The sequence below is a fragment of the Entelurus aequoreus genome, linkage group LG17 (assembly GCF_033978785.1).
Source record: "Entelurus aequoreus isolate RoL-2023_Sb linkage group LG17, RoL_Eaeq_v1.1, whole genome shotgun sequence".
NCBI classification, from domain to species: domain Eukaryota; kingdom Metazoa; phylum Chordata; class Actinopteri; order Syngnathiformes; family Syngnathidae; genus Entelurus; species Entelurus aequoreus.
Window position 1 is genome coordinate 8,146,692 of NC_084747.1, and position 17,286 is coordinate 8,163,977.

Below are 17,286 nucleotides of genomic sequence, written 5' to 3' on the forward strand. Positions count from 1 at the left end.
GCAGCTTTGGCTTTTTTTTGCGTATGTACGTAACTTTTTTTAAATATATAAGCTTTATGAACCTTGGGTTAGGTGAACGGTCTTTTGGGCTGAGTGATTGTGTGTGTTGATCATGTGTTTGAATTGTATTGGCGTGTTCTATGGAGCTAGGAGCTAGCAGAGGAGCTAGGAGCTAGCATAACACGTACCGTATCGTACGTGCGCGTCACGTACGTAACTTTTTTTAAATATATAAGCTTTATGAACCTTGGGTTAGGTGAACGGTCTTTTGGGCTGAGTGATTGTGTGTGTTGATCATGTGTTTGAATTGTATTGGCGTGTTCTATGGAGCTAGGAGCTAGCAGAGGAGCTAGGAGCTAGCATAACACGTACCGTATCGTACGTGCGCGTCACGTACGTAACTTTTTAAAAATATATAAGCTTTATGAACCTTGGGTTAGGTGAACGGTCTTTTGGGCTGAGTGATTGTGTGTGTTGATCAGGTGTTTGAATTGTATTGGCGTGTTCTATGGAGCTAGGAGCTAGCAGAGGAGCTAGGAGCTAGCATAACAAACACGCAGGTGTTATTATGCAGGATTAATTTGTGGCATATTAAATATAAGCCTGGTTGTGTTGTGGCTAATAGAGTATATATATGTCTTGTGTTTATTTACTGTTGTAGTCATTCCCAGCTGAATATCAGGTACCGTGAGTATGCAGCCTTGGCTGCTAAACATTCGATAACTTGACCGTATGTGCGCGTCACGTACGTAACTTTTTAAAAATATATAAGCTTTATGAACCTTGGGTTAGGTAAACGGTCTTTTGGGCTGAGTGATTGTGTGTGTTGATCAGGTGTTTGAATTGTATTGGCGTGTTCTATGGAGCTAGGAGCTAGCAGAGGAGCTAGGAGCTAGCATAACAAACACGCAGGTGTTTTTATGCAGGATTAATTCGTGGCATATTAAATATAAGCCTGGTTGTGTTGTGGCTAATAGAGTATATATATGTCTTGTGTTTATTTACTGTTGTAGTCATTCCCAGCTGAATATCAGGTCACCCCCGGCTCTCACAGCATCTTCCCTATCTGAATAGCTTCAACTCCCCACTAGTCCTTCACTTGCACTTTACTCATCCACAAATCTTTCATCCTCGCTCAAATTAATGGGGAAATTGTCGCTTTCTCAGTCCGAATCTCTCTCACTTCATGCGGCCATCATTGTAAACAATAGGGAACTTTGCGTATATGTTCAACTGACTACGTCACGCTACTTCCGGTAGGTGCAAGCCTTTTTTTTATCAGATACCAAAAGTTGCAATCTTTATCGTCGTTGTTCTATACTAAATCCTTTCACCAAAAATATGGCAATATCGCGAAATGATCAAGTATGACACATAGAATAGATCTGCTATCCCCGTTTAAATAAAAAAAATTCATTTCAGTAGGCCTTTAAACTGTACAAGTGAGATTTGTTGAAATATTACCACACTACTAACATTGTAAAGACAAACACAACCAACTTAGATTGCGTTATGTGTAAAATGTGACATTTGAAACTTGACGGACTGGCATGTCCTTCATTATGACTTGGCTGGAGATTTTGCAATAAAGACTTGCAAAAAAGACTGACTTTCAAGCAGAACTGAAGGCAAGACAGCAGTGGAAACAGGAAGTACTCAACACAAAGTGGAAAAAAAGGACCAGCACATCAGAAAACAGAGTACACAAACTACAGTGACCCCTGCTGGAATAATCAAGCCACTGGCTAAAAAACAAATAATAATAATAGGATTTGCATTGTACACACAATAAATCAGTAATGATCTTACTGTCATATTTCCTCCACATTATATTAAATAATGATCTACATGTAATTTGATTAATGTGATCAACAAGAGTATTAAAGCATTTTCATAGAAATATTTGTGACCTATTCCTATTTAATGCGTTTGATGACCTCCACACAAGTTTAGTTGAAGAAAGTTTGTAACAACCATGTTTTGTTTTTTAAACATTTCATTATTTATTATTTGAACAGAAAAAACTATGTTTTAACAATGTTGAGGGATCAAAGTTGTTTACAGTTTTTATTTAAAATGTTATTTTTTTTACTTCATTTGGCGTTTTAAACTACTATAGGTTATCAGTAGATACGTTCGCTAACCGGTTGTTGTAAGAAGAAATATTAAACAGACTTTATTTTGTAAAATCTGACGTAATGTAAGAAACGGAAGTTGCTGACTTTTGGCGCATGGGCAAACGGATCTAGGAGCTGAAAGACTTTGACGGCAACAAAATGGCGGAATGAACGGCAGTGGCTTCCTAAAGAAGATTACATTTTACGATCTACAAACTTTATAGATTGTCAAAGACTGAGTTTCTTCTTGAGCCCGCCTACCGGAAGTTGAGTTTGGAGCGATGGCGTGTTAGCGGAAGTGAAGATTGAAGACTTGACAGAACATGGACGACTACTGCTATGCTAAGATGGCGACGTCAGAGCCACCAACTTCCAGCAAATCCCCAACGGAGAAAAAGATGAAAACTGAAGATGAAGGTGAGTGAGTCCAAGTTTTGTAACAGGAAATTTATCATAAGCCGTCAAACGAGTGATGAGAAATTAGCCCACTTAAGTGTAAACAAGGAGCCGCCATCATTGTTAGCTTGAAGAAGGCATCCATCCATCTTCTTCCGCTTATCCGAGGTCGGGTGCGGGGGCAACAGCCTAAGCAGGGAAGCCCAGACTTCCCTCTCCCCAGCCACTTCGTCCAGCTCCTCCCGGGGGATCCTGAGGCGTTCCCAGGCCTGCCGAGAGACATAGTCTTCCCAACGTGTCCTGGGTCTTCCCTGTGGCCTCCTACCGGTCGGACGCATACTTGCCAACCCTCCCGAATTTTCCGGGAGACTCCCGAATTTCAGTGCCTCTCCCGAAAATCTCCCGGTACAACCATTCTCCCGAATTTCTCCCGATTTCCAGCCGTACAACAATATTGGGCGCGTGCCTTTAAGGCCCATGCGGACCTGAGTGAGGACAGCCTGTCGTCACATCCGCTTTTCCTCCATATAAACAGCGTGCCGGCCCAGTCACGTTATAACATCTACACACAACAAGAAGGAGACGAAGCAGAAGAACGAAGAAGAGACAATCATGGCGACGAGGACTACGAAGAAGAAGTACTCTTGCAAGTTCCAAAATGATTGGAAACAAGAATTTCAGTTCATCCAGGACAGCTCGGAGGGGAAGGGGGATGCTGCCTGCAAATTTTGTAGATCAGACTTCTCCATTGAACACGGTGATAGTCATTTATGAACGGTGTATGTATATATATATATATATATATATATATATATATATATATATATATATATATATATATATATATATATATATATATATATATATAAGAAATACTTGAATGTCAGTGAATTGTAGCTATAAATATACTCCTCCCCCCTTAACCCCGCCCCCCGGCCATGCCCACCCGACCCGCCCACCTCAACACGTTCCCCCCTAATCTCCCGAATTCGGAGGTCTCAAGGTTGGCAAGTATGGTCGGACGTGCCCTAAACACGTTCGGTAAATTGCGACCTTTGCCTTCCGGCTCAGCTCCTTCTTCACCACAACGGATCGATACAGCCTCCGCATTACTGAAGACGCCGCACCGATCCGCCTGTCGATCTCACCATCCACTCTTCCCTCACTCGTGAACAAGACTCCGAGGTACTTGTACTCCTCCCCTTGGGGCAAGATCTCCTCCCCAACCCGGAGATGGCACTCCACCCTTTTCCGGGCGAGAACCATGGACTCTGACTTGGAGGTGCTGATTCTTGCCGTTTTTCCCTGTCTTTATCAAAATATAACTATAGATGTGAACATTGTGTATGTGCTGAAATATTAATTTATGATTGTTTATCAAAATGTAACTATAGATGTCAACATTGTGTATGTGCTGAAATATTAATTTATGATTGCTGCCTTTGGGAAAGCTTAACTCTTGTAGGTTTTTCTCACGTTTGCTTTCTTTTATTTATTCATCTTAAAACGTTTGGGTATATTTTAGCTTTGTAAAGGGTATTTCAACAAGTAAACAGTACAGTAGTTACTTTATTTTGATATATGTAATACTCATAACTAAGGGTATTCTAATAAAATATGCGTGTGTAAATATGCGATGTGTAAATATGAAAATATTACGTTGAATCACTTTTTGTCAGGCAATATTACATTTAATGACCATTTTACATAAATGAATACATCCAAACACTTTATACATATTTATTATGTGCAGGAAGAAATAACAGTTACAATTGTGTGTATCTTCCAAACAAGAAAGAGGTTTTATCACATCAACATGGGACTAACAACACTCCTCTAAATCTCATCAATACCACAAAAAAGGCAAACTGTAATTTTCCGGACACGATAAAGGCTTAAATAATGTCAAACACGCAGCGTTACAATAACCAGGAAGATAAAGTGTATGTCTTACACCTAGTAATGCGCTGTGGACACACCAAGCCAAGAAATGCAGGTTTAGCGAGCGCTGCGCGCTCCCACGACAGGAAATCCATTTTTGGCAGGCATTCACATTTTGGCACAACACCGGAAGTGAAAACCAACGGTGGTCAACAAAGCTAAGAGGGCTGTTGTACAGCAAGCAGCGTCCGGACTATCTGAGTACACAAGAGGCCTAAATCTTCCTGCAAAAAGCTGATACGAGAAAAAAAATCAAACTATGCAAAGAAATACATTCCAATACTTTATCTAAAAAAGATTTATCGGTTACGTTTAGATTACGTCGGTTGCATTCCCAGACATATCGAACAATTCTGCCCCAAACGCCATTCTAAACGACAAAACAGAGAAAAACTGGGGAAAGCATGGAGGTCTACAACTTATTTGTGTGTGGCTGGGTCAAGGAAATTGGTATCAAGACTCTCTCAGATAAATATGCATCGTTTTTGCTCGGGTAAGTTTGCATTTCATGATTTAACTACGCGTCTACTGCATGTTTGTTGTTGTGTGTGAGGGTTTATTTTTGTCTTCATTACGAAAGCTTTTTTTTTTTTAATTGTATTTATCCAACTTTTTTTTTTTTTACATCAAATTGTGATGACAATTTCATTGAAAGAAAATTCAGTGTTTTAAAATTTGGTGTATAAAATTCCAGTGTTAAACAATTTGGTGTATTAAAATTCAGTGCCGAAAAAATTGGGGTATCGGACTGTCTGATTGTGGCGGTCCTCTCCCTGTATGATCAGTGTCAGAGCTTGGTCCGCATTGCCGGCAGTAAGTCGGACCCGTTTCCAGTGAGGGTTGGACTCCGCCAAGGCTGCCCTTTGTCACCCATTCTGTTCATAACTTTTATGGACAGAATTTCTAGGCGCAGTCAGGGTGTTGAGGGGATCTGGTTTGGTGGCTGCAGGATTAGGTCTCTGCTTTTTGCAGATGATGTGGTCCTGATGGCTTCACCTGGCCAGGATCTTCAGCTCTCACTGGATCGGTTAGCAGCCGAGTGTGAAGCGACTGGGATGAGAATCAGCACCTCCAAGTCCGAGTCCATGGTTCTCGCCCGGAAAAGGGTGGAGTGCCATCTCCGGGTTGGGGAGGAGATCTTGCCCCAAGGGGAGGAGTTCAAGTATCTCGGAGTCTTGTTCATGAGTGAGGGAAGAGTGGATGGTGAGATCGACAGGCGGATCGGTGCGGCGTCTTCAGTAATGCGGACGCTGTATCGATCCGTTGTGGTGAAGAAGGAGCTGAGCCGGAAGGCAAAGCTCTCAACTTACCTGTCGATCTACGTTCCCATCCTCACCTATGGTCATGACCTTTGGGTTATGACCGAAAGGACAAGATCACGGGTACAAGCAGCCAAAATGAGTTTCCTCCGCCAGGTGGCAGGGCTCTCCCTTAGAGATAGGGTGAGAAGCTCTGCCATCCGGGGGGAGCTCAAAGTAAAGCCGCTGCTCCTCCACATGGAGAGGAGCCAGATGAGGTGGTTCAGGCATCTGGTCAGGATGCCACCCGAACGCCTCCCTAGGGAGGTGTTTCGGGCACGTCCGACCGGTAGGAGGCCACGGGGAAGACCCAGGACACGTTGGGAAGACTATGTTTCCCGGCTGGCCTGGGAACGCCTCGGGAGCCCCCGGGAGGAGCTGGACCAAGTGGCTGGGGAGAGGGAAGTCTGGGCTTCCCTGCTTAGGCTGCTGCCCCCGCGACCCGACCTCGGATAAGCGGAAGAAGATGGATGGATGGATGGCTTCCGGACTGAAGCAATCGAGCCTGTCCCAGAACCAGCCAATGAGGCGTTAAGTTTGAAGTCACGTGGCGCGGGTCTTGCAAAACAGCATGGAAAAGGCAGTTAACTGGGCTACATGGACATAATACAACATAATTAACATTTCAATGTGGCCCGCTGGATATTTTTAAACTATAGACATGATCCCAATTGTTAAAATCTCCACTTTTGAATGACATATGAAGCTTCGCTTCATGCAGATTGGCCACAAACAGAGTGGGCAGAGTGGGCGGGGCTTGTTTACACAGCAAAAAGCCTGTCAGAGTGTCAAAAAAAGAGTGTGAGGCAGATTTCTAAGAACAACAAATATCCAACAAACATGGCGAAACAAAACCGCAAATGGTAAAAACATCCACCCTTTTGACATTATATCACTGATCTGCAGAACTGTGTTGTTGCTGCCCCGCCCACTCTGCCATGTGCCTCGTCGACATGAAGCAGGGCTTCCTATGGTCGCCGTAGTGTGTTGTTCATCCATTCATGACCAAACTTGGTGCTGTGAACAACGAGTTATGCCCAAACATGTATTCCTCCCTCCATTAATGCATTCAGATATCTATATCAACAGCCCGAGTCTTCTTAGCTCCGTTTACCTGAACGTCATATTGTCACATTGTGTATCTCAGTCAATTTACCTGCATAACCCAGGGATGTCGGACTGGTTTTCATTGAGGGCCACATGGCAGTTATGGCAGCCATCAGAGAGCTGCTTGTAACAATGAATAATGTATGAATTTGCCTCTGGATTTCATTATTAATTATGTAAATAGTTTTAAGTAGACTGTCGATTTTACAGTAAAAACTTGACATTTACAACATTTTACTGTAAAATATAGTGTTTGTTTTTTTTTTTTTTGTTTTTTTACAACATTTTACGATAAATGGAAAAACAGTACAACAGTTTTGTTTTTTGTGTGGAGGGGTGGATTATGCTAATGGAATACGTGCACTTTTGTACTTATTTCCGCATGTTTCTTGTCAGGTTCAAACACTGATGACATCTATTAAACAAGACAAGAAGTAAGGAATTAAACAGAGACAAAATTTAATTTGGCTCAATTGAGGAGAAACGTCTGGGCTGTACTCTTGTACAGTCTCCACCACGCTCTGACGAAAGATTGTACGCCGCATCTTTTATTTGGACTTCCCTGATTACATGGCAACAGCTGTTTCTAAGGGAGGGGGGTCGTAAACAGCCATGCCTTTGGTTACAAAACAGTTAAAAGAAAATGTTGTAAAACAGTTCAAAGAAAAGGTGCCTGGAGGGAGGTCAGGCCCTGCCTCCTCTACGCTTTGTAGATCCCGGGTCAAGACAGAATCTTCCTGTGGATTACAATAGAAGAAAGAAACCGGCGCCTTCATGTCGCTTCCCATCGTACACAGTGGAGTTTTACAAGCCTTTTGCTTGGTAGGATCAAAGACAGCTTTTGTCCTCTCGCAGGGCGAGCTGAACTCAATGTAACACAAAGTTTTGTGATAATTTAGATACAATTATTCTGACATTTCTGCACAATAACTCAAACATGGTGGAGAAAATGGAGTGATGTTTGGTCCACAACATATTATGCTTGACGTGTTTGTAGCCACCTTATGTTGTATCATTTATATGGTGTGTGAGTGCTCGCGCACAGGGTGCGTGTGATGCGTCAGTGCGTTAGATTTGTGGCAGAAGTGCTTGTAGTTAGTGCATGCTGCATGCTGCCCCTGCTTGCTACTCTCTGCTTACAGCTATCGCCGCCAGCTAGCCCCTGGGTGGGTGAAAAGAGGAGCCGAGTGCGTAAGTCTCCTCCTGCTGGTACAAAGCCTCTCCACCACCAAGACCCCTGGGGTGCCTCCTCGTGGCCACACACGGTAAACTGCGTCTTTGCGGACACAGGCTAAACTGTAGGGGATCTCGGAGCAGCAGTGGGCCCCAGAGGCGAGGCGTGCAGGCCCACCAGTGTGTGGACACGCCCTGGCGTCCGCCAACCACTGCCCCATCTATGGGTTAAATAGATATAAGACCTCAATGGTGGAAGTGGCGGAGGATGACACTGCATGTCACAACGGCACTGAAGGCGGATGAAGGCTGCAATAGAGGGTGGTCTCTAGTCGTCATGGATCCATGCCACTGGATCAAGGCCCCTCTCTGCCAAGGACCGTGTGGTGGCTGCAGGCGCATCAGTCTCCCCACGCTAAAAGACGTCACACGCAGGCGTCCTCCCGAATGGGAACCCATCCATTTTACATCCCGGATACTTCAAAGTCCTTTGGGGACCGGGAAGTGGTAACGGGGGCAGGACAGTGAAGTCTGGCAGTCCCTAGCCACAACCTGGCACACAGGCGGTGGGTGTTAGATTCAGTCGTTAAGCTCATGGACTGAGGCAGAAGAGCTTCTCGGCAGCTGCACCCATGACTGAGCAGCCCTATTCAGGATCCACTCTGCTCACCCCAGTAGGGGAGGGGGTTAGAAAAGGTACCCTAAAAATAGCCTGCCTCGCAACATCCTGTCTGGAATACCGCATCCAGAGGGATCACCACCACGCGGTCAGAAACAAAGAAAACAAAAACTACACATTGGCGCCTGGAACGTGCGAACCCTCACGGACAACCAAGCCAGCGATCGACCTGAAAGGCGAACTGCCATCATCTCCAGAGAGCTAAGGAAGTTCCAGATCGACATCGCAGCACTCTCCGAGACCCGACTGGCCGACGAAGGGCAGCTGAAGGAAGAAAAAGGCGGATATACTTTCTTCTGGAAAGGAAAGCCTGCAAATGAGCCACGAATCCACGGTGTGGGTTTTGCTATTAAGAACTGCCTCATCAACCACCTCCATGAACTCCCTGTGGGCATCAACGAGCGCCTAATGACCTTACGCCTTATGCTTGCTAGCAGTCATATGGCCACGGTCGTTAGTGCCTATGCACCAACCCTTGATGCACAGGATGAAGTTAAGGAGGCCTTTTATGCTGACCTGGACAAAGTTCTATCTGAAGTCCCCAAGGAGGACAAGTTAATCCTGCTCGGAGACTTCAACGCCAGAGTGGGACGAAACCACCACCTATGGAGGGGTACGCTGGGGAGAGAAGGGGTCGGAAATACAAACTCTAATGGCACACTACTGCTAACTAAGTGCTCGGAGCACAACCTGGTCATCACCAACACACTTTTCCGTCAGAAAACCAAGTTCAAAACATCATGGATGCACCCTCGCTCCAAACTGTGGCATCTCATTGACTATGTCATTGTCCGCTCTAAAGACCGTCGCGACGTCCTAAACACCAGAGCAATGACCAGTGCAGACGACTGCTGGACCGACCACCGCCTCATTCGCTCCATCATGTCCATCCGCTTAATGCGGAAAAGACGGATGCAGAAAAGACAGTGCCGGCCAAGAATTAACATCGAGCTGTTGAGTGACACCACCTACCAACAACAGCTGCAGGAGGCCTTTAGCGCAGCGTTGCCCAAACAGTAGCCAGAGGATACGGAAACACACTGGAGCACACTTTCGACTGCTATAATGAAATCCTGCAAAAATATCCTTGGTCTCAAAAAGCGGAGACATCAAGACTGGTTTGATGAGAACGACACTGAGATCCAGCAACTAATTGACAACAAGCGGCAAGCTTTCATCACTTGGCAAAACGACATCCACTGCAAAGTGAAAAGAGTAGCCCACGCCAAAGCGAAGGCAGCTGTCCAAACACAGGTTAGGAAACTGAAGAACCAGTGGTGGACAAAGAAGGCTCTGGAGATCGAGCAGCTTGCTGACTCTGGAGACACGAGAGGCTTCTTCGATGCCACAAGAGTGGTGTATGGTCCCAGCCACCGCTGCTTAACCCCCCTTCGCTCAAAGGATGGTCTGCTGCTGCTGAAGGACAAGGACGCAATTTCAAACAGGTGGAAAGAACACTATGAGGACCTCTTAAACAGGGACACTATACCTGAGATGGAGGCTCTTGACCAACTCCCACAACAACCCACAGATGAAAGCATGGGAGAACCACCTACCTTGGATGAGCTGCAGGATGCCATTGGGAAGATGAGGAACAACAAGGCTGCTGGGCCCGACGGCATTTCAGCAGAGGTCCGGAAGAAAGGCGGACCCGATCTTACCAAGCACATCCATGTCCTGCTTCTCAAAATATGGGAAGAAGAGGAAATCCCTGCACAGCTCAGAGATGCCCTAATTGTCTCCATATTTAAGAAAGGAGACAAGGCAGACTGTGGGAATTACCGTGGCATCTCTCTCCTGTCCACCATAGGGAAAGCCCTCGCTCGGGTTTTGGCCAACAGACTCACCCCCCTGTCAGAAAGCGTGCTTCCTGAGTCTCAGAGTGGATTTCGCCCAAGCAGAGGCACCACAGACATGATTTTCATCGCACGACAACTGCAAGAAAAATGCCGGGAACAAAACCAATCATTATACATGGCCTTCATAGACCTCACCAAAGCCTTCGACTCGGTTAACCGTCAGGCCCTTTGGCTGGTGCTGTCCAAGATTTGCTGCCCAGACAAATACATCCGGGTACTGAGACTACTGCATGATAACATGTCAGCCACAGTGCTCAGTGGCAGTGGAGATGAAACGGAACCCTTTAGGGTAGACACAGGTGTAAAACAGGGATGTGTCATCGCTCCAACACTATTTTCCATCTTTGTTGCTGCTATCCTCCATCTCACAAACATACATCTGCCCCAGGGAGTCAAAATAATGTACAGAACCGACGGTCAACTCCTCAACATCAACCGTTTCAGGGCTAAAGGTCAAACCACCACCATATCCATCATGGAGCTGCAGTATGCAGACGATAATGCCCTCGTAGCCCTCTCAGAAGAGGACCTACAGTGCACTCTGTCTGCTTTTGCGAAGGCATACAAACAGCTTGGTCTTGCCATCAATATAAAGAAAACCCAAATCCTCCACCAATCACCACCAAACAGTAGTGCGCCTGTCCTGCCCCCAAACCTCTCAATTGACAAAATCCGACTGGAAAATGTGGACCACTTCCAATATCTCGGGAGCCTCCTGTCATCTAAAGCTGTCATTGACGATGAAATTCACCACCGCCTCAGCTGTGCCAGTGGGGCCTTCTCAAGGCTGAGGAAGCGAGTCTTCGAGAACCGTGACCTCCAAGCAAAGACCAAAATCCTGGTCTACAAAGCAGTCGTGCTCCCCACCCTTCTGTATGGGTCAGAAGCCTGGACCACCTACAGCAGGCACTTAAAGGCACTCGAGACCTACCATCATAGATGTCTCAGAAAAATCCTCAGGATCAGCTGGGAGGACCGACGCACCAACACCAGCGTCCTGGAGGAGGCTGGCTTGCCCACCATCACTGCCACGATTGCCCAAAACCAACTTAGATGGACTGGCCATGTAGTCCGCATGCCTGACTCTCGCCTCCCAAAACAAGTTCTTTATTCACAGCTTGTTGAAGGGAAACGGGCCCCGGGAGGTCAAAAGAAGAGATTTAAGGATAACATCAAGGCAAACCTGACAAAGTGTCGCATAGACCTTAAGTCTTGGGAAATCAAGGCAACAGACAGAACGATGTGGAGAAACCTTGTCCGTGAGGGTGCCGCGCAATATAATGACGACCTCCGCCATGCTGCACAAGACAAGCGCAGACTAAGAAAGGAGAGAGCATCCATCAAGCAGGCCCAACCCAAACCCACCACCACTACATTCCCTTGTTCACATTGCCCCAGAATAATCGGGTCCAGAATCGGCCTCTACGCCCACCTGAAGACCCACAAGGACCAGGAAGGAGGACAGTCATACTCGACCACGAGTGACCGCCGATGATGATGATCATTTATATGACACTATCAGTTCATTTTATCATATATTATTACACCCAAAAATGTTGTTTATTTCTCCCCGGTAATGTTTATTCGGTTTATTTGTATTTGTGTTTGACTTTCTCTTCTACTATTACCGAATTGCATTATTTTTATTAATAATAATAATACCTGGGATTTATATAGCGCTTTTCTAAGTACCCAAAGTCGCTTTACATGTAGAACCCATCATTCATTCACACCTGGTGGTTATTATTTTAATGATGTTCAAAGCTCGTCGGTTTTTGTCAAACCATCTATAATTTATTCATTTCTGTTACATCTGTTAACATTTCTACAAATTCTTCTTATATTATTAATTATATGAATAGTTTCAAGTAAACTGTCCATTTTACAGTAAAAACTTTACATTCACAAAATTCTACTGTAAATTTAGTGTTGTTTTTTTAAAACATTTTACGGTAAATGGAAAAACAGTACCACTGTTTTTTTTTTGGGGGGGGGGGGGGTTTGCGGAAAAAGCTGCAGCTTAGTTGCCATGATTTTTTGTTTTAAATTGACATTGGTTTTTACAACATTATTTTGTGAATGGAAAAACAGTACAAGTTATTTTTTTATTCTGGCAACTTAGCTGCCAATTTTTTTACCGTGAAAACAAATGTACCGTCTTTCCAGTTACAGTAATACACCGTTAAAAACAACAACCGTAGATTTTACAGTCAAAAACTGGCAGTTCTATCAACAGAATTTTAATGCAAAAAACTGGTAGTTTTTTTTTCAATTTACGGTGATTTAATTTATTTAATTTATTTACATTTATTTAATTTATGCTGTAAAGAACACCGTCAAATGAATTGTCATTTTTATTAATTTGAGGGGTAGTTTGCTGTGAAATCATAAGTCAAGCAGATATTTAAATATTTATTTTTATTTAGACAAAAACATGTTTGGAAAGTATAATAATATACTGTAATATTTGTTGCAATAATGGATACTATTAAAGTTTAAAAGCCATGCAATTTCAAGCAGTACATATATTTTTTCTGTCAAAATTATCATTTTCAGTGAGAAAATATGAAGTACTTTATTGACACACTGTGTTTGCGGGCCAGATAAAATGATGTTACAGGCCAGATGTGGCCCCCGGGCCTTGAGTTTGACACCTGTGACATAACCTGTATGTCACTCAAAAGTGGAGATTTTAACAATTGAAATCATGTCTATAGTTTGAAAATATCCAGTAGACCACGTTGAAATGTTAATGATGTTGTATGATGCCCAAGTAGGCCAGTTAACTGCTTTTTTTATGCTGTTTTGCAAGACCCGTGCTGCGTGACTTTTAACTTGACACCTGATTGGCTGGTTCTGAGACAGGCTCGATTGCTTCAGTCTTAATTTACCGGAAGTAAGTCTTGCTTTTTGAAGCAGCGAATTTTTCGACACCAAATTTTTATACACTTAATTTTTTACACTGAATTTTAAAATACTGGATTTTTTTTCAATAAAATTGTCATCATAATTTTAAGTACAAAAAAATAAATCAGTTCAGTGTCAACAAAAAGCTTTCATAATAAAGACACAAATTAACCTCCTTACTGTTGCACGTGCTGTTTTCCCCGTCTTCATCAAAATAGAATTATAAATGTGAACATTGTGTATGTGATGAAATATTAATTTATGATTGTTTATCAAAATAGAACTATAGATGTCAACATTGTGTATGTGCTGAAATAATAATTTATGATTGCTGCCTTTGGTAAAAGCTTAACTCTTTTAGGTTTTTCTCACATTTGCTTTCTTTTATTTAGACTCGCAGAATAAAATCAAGATAATACTTAAATGGGAAATAATAAACATTAAATTTAAATTGCTGGCTGTCCAGAGTCGGGACCCGGGGTGGACCGCTTGCCTGTAGATCGGTTGAGGACATCTCTGCGCTGCGGGATGGTCTCCTGCTGGCCCCACTATGGACTGGACTCTCACTACTATGTTAGATCCACTATGGACTGGACTTTCACAATATTATGCTAGACCCACTCGACGTCCATTGCATCCGGTCCCCCCTAGAAGGGGGGGGGGGGGGGGTCACCCGCATCTGCGGTCCTCTCCAAGGTTTCTCATAGTCATTCATATTGACATCCCACTGGGTTGTGAGTTTTTCCTTGCCCTTATGTGGGCTATATACACTACCATTCAAAAGTTTGGGGTCACCCAAACAATTTTGTGAAATAGCCTTCATTTCTAAGAACAAGAATAGACTGTCGAGTTTCAGATGAAAGTTCTCTTTTTCTGGCCATTTTGAGCGTTTAAATGACCCCACAAATGTGATGCTCCAGAAACTTAATCTGCTCAAAGGAAGGTCAGTTTTGTAGCTTCTGTAACGAGCTAAACTGTTTTCAGATGAGTGAACATGATTGCACAAGGGTTTTCTAATCATCAATTAGCCTTCTGAGCCAATGAGCAAACACATTGTACCATTAGAACACTGGAGTGATAGTTGCTGGAAATGGGCCTCTATACACCTATGTAGATATTGCACCAAAAACCAGACATTTGCAGCTAGAATAGTCATTTACCAAATTAGCAATGTATAGGGTGTATTTCTTTAAAGTTAAGACTAGTTTAAAGTTATCTTCATTGAAAAGTACAGTGCTTTTCCTTCAAAAATAAGGACAGTTCAATGTGACCCCAAACTTTTGAACGGTAGTGTAAATAAATATTGATTGATTGATAAAGGTGTATCAAAGGAACCTTTAACAAAGTGATCACTGCAAACTCATGCATTCTTTGACTCTGCTCCCTTGGAGTGGAGTGTGAGCTGCTTTTCTCGTCGTCCTTTCGTAAAATCTTGCACTCTTCCGCCCTTCTTGGTTACCTCTCGAGGAAACTTTATCCTTTTTGCGATCTGAACGGTTCCAACGGCCAAAAAACAATACAAGCATAGGGCATTTTTCTTTGAAAAAGACTAAAGGGAGCCTAGTACCCATTGAGTAAAGCCTGACCACAACGCATATTTAAGGGGAGGGACGAGAGTTTAAATTACCACCTCTGGAAGAACTTTGAACATGTTAGGAGCGAGGCGCTGGACATTGAGTCCGAGTGGACCATATTCTGTGCCTCTATTGTCGATGCAGCTGATCGGAGGTGTGGCAGTAATCCCAGAACCAGAGGGATGGCGTCAAGCTGATGAAGGACTCGGGTCCTTTACGCTCATGGGACTCCACAGACAGTGGACAGGTACCGACAGGCTACGCGGTGTGCGGCCTTGACGGTTGGAGAAGCAAGAACTGGGACAGGGTAGGGATTCGGAAAAGTCACGGAGAACGACTTTTAGACGGCTTCGAAGTGATTCTGGACCACCATCCCACGCTTCAGGAGGGGGAGGTAAAGCACTGTCAACACCGTGTATGATGAGGATTATGTGCTGCTGACGTCGACTGGAGATGTGGATTGGTTCGAAGACCTGCTCAATCCCACCTACACGTCTTCCAATGAGAAAGCAGTGCCTGGGGACTCTGTGGTGGGCTCGCCTATTACTGGGGCTGAGGTTGCCGAGGTAGTTAAGAAGCTCGACGGTGGCAGGGCTGGTTTTCGTCCTGGTCGTGAAACTGTGGACCAGCTCTCTACTCTAAGTAGGATCCTTGAGGGTGCATGGCAGTTTGCCCAACCATGTGCTTTGTGGACTTGGAGAAGGCATTGTATTGTGTCTTTCGGAAAGTCCCGTGCAGAGTGCTCAGAGAGTATGGGGTATCGGACCACCTGATTGTGGCGGTCCGCTCCCTGTATGATCAGTGTCAGAGCTTGGTCCGCATTGCCAGCAGTAAGACGGACCCGTTTCCAGTGAGGGTTGGACTCCGCCAGGGCTGCCGTTTGTCACAGCTTCTGTTAACTTTCATGCACAGGTCTCTGCTTTTTGCGGATGATGTGGTCCTGCTGGCTTCATTTGGCCAGGATATTCAGCACTCACCGGATCGTTTCGCAGCCGAGTGTGAAGCGACTGGGATGAAATTCAGCACTTACAAGTCCGTAATTCTTGCATGAAAAGGGTGGAGTGCCATCTTCAGGTTGGGGAGAGGATCCTGCCCCAAGTAGAGGAGTTCAAGTACTTTGGGGTCATGTTCACGAGTGAGGGAGGAGTGGATAATGAGATCAACAAGGGATCGGTTTGGCGTCTGCAATGATGCGAACCCTGCATCGGTCCATCGTGGCGAAAAAGAAGCTAAGCCGGAAGGCAAAGCTCTCAATTTACCGGTCAATCTACGTCCATATCCTTACCTGTGATGATGAGCTGCTTTGGGTTATGACCGAAAAGACAAGATCACGGGTACAAGCGACTGAAATTAGTTTCGGGTGGTGGGGCTCTCCCTTAGAGATATGGTGAGACGCTCTGTCATTTCGGAGGAGCTCAACATTAAGTCGCTGCTCCTCCACATCAAAAGGGGGGCCAGATGAGGTGGTTTGGGCTTCTGGTCAGAATGCACCCTGAATGCCTACCTGGGAAGGTGTTTATGGCGCGTCCGGACGGTAGGAGTCCACTAGGAAAAAACAAGACACGGTGAAGAGACTGTGTCTCCTGGATGGCCTAGGAACGCCTCGGGATCCCGTGGGTGGAGCTGGAGGGAGTAGCTGGGGAGAGAGAAGTCTGGGATTCTCTGCTAAGGCCGACCCGACTTCGAACAAGAGGAAGAAGATGGATGGATGAATGGATGGGATTATCAAACCAAACTGTCATGAAACGTCACGCACACGCACGGCTGTTTGATGTCCACAAAATTGAACAAAATTGAACTAAAATGTTGGGTTAGGTTTGTGATAACCGAATCGCCATGGATACAGCTGTTTTCTGTTTGATGTGATTCTGGTTCCGTCATCCTGGCAAGGCACTAAATGAATGTCCATGAAACACTACACACACATACAGTACGTAGAAGAAAGTGTGTAGAAAGTTCAAGGAGAAACATCTCATGGATCATGTCTGAACTAAAGTGTGTTTCTTTTGTTTGTGTTCTGCAGACGTCCAGCAGCTGATTGGTCATCCAGAAGAACTTCTTCCTCTGTCAGGGGGGAGCTCTATTTTTATGCACGAGGTTTCTCAGCACACCCACGTTAAAAAGGAAGAGGAGGAAATCTGGATCACTCAGGAAGGAGAGTGTCTTCTAGGACCACATGAAGCTGATCTCACCAAGTTGCCACTCACTGTTGTCTCTGTGAAGACTGAAGATGAT

At 44.6% G+C, this 17,286-nt stretch overlaps 1 protein-coding gene across 3 annotated transcripts in view; it reads left to right on the forward strand.

Moving 5' to 3' along the window:
* The window catches only part of LOC133632243 (gastrula zinc finger protein XlCGF57.1-like), a 78,556-nt gene that overhangs the window by 56,496 nt on the left and 4,774 nt on the right, over positions 1 to 17,286 (forward strand). For 2 of the 3 annotated variants that reach the window (XM_062024571.1, XM_062024568.1), the window contains exon 2: positions 17,075 to 17,286. This exon is cut by the window's right edge. In XM_062024571.1, the coding sequence (XP_061880555.1) occupies positions 17,075 to 17,286 (212 nt within the window). Of the gene's footprint in view, positions 1 to 2,089; positions 2,535 to 17,074 lie in introns of those variants that run through there. The other variant, XM_062024569.1, reaches the window with a different exon arrangement.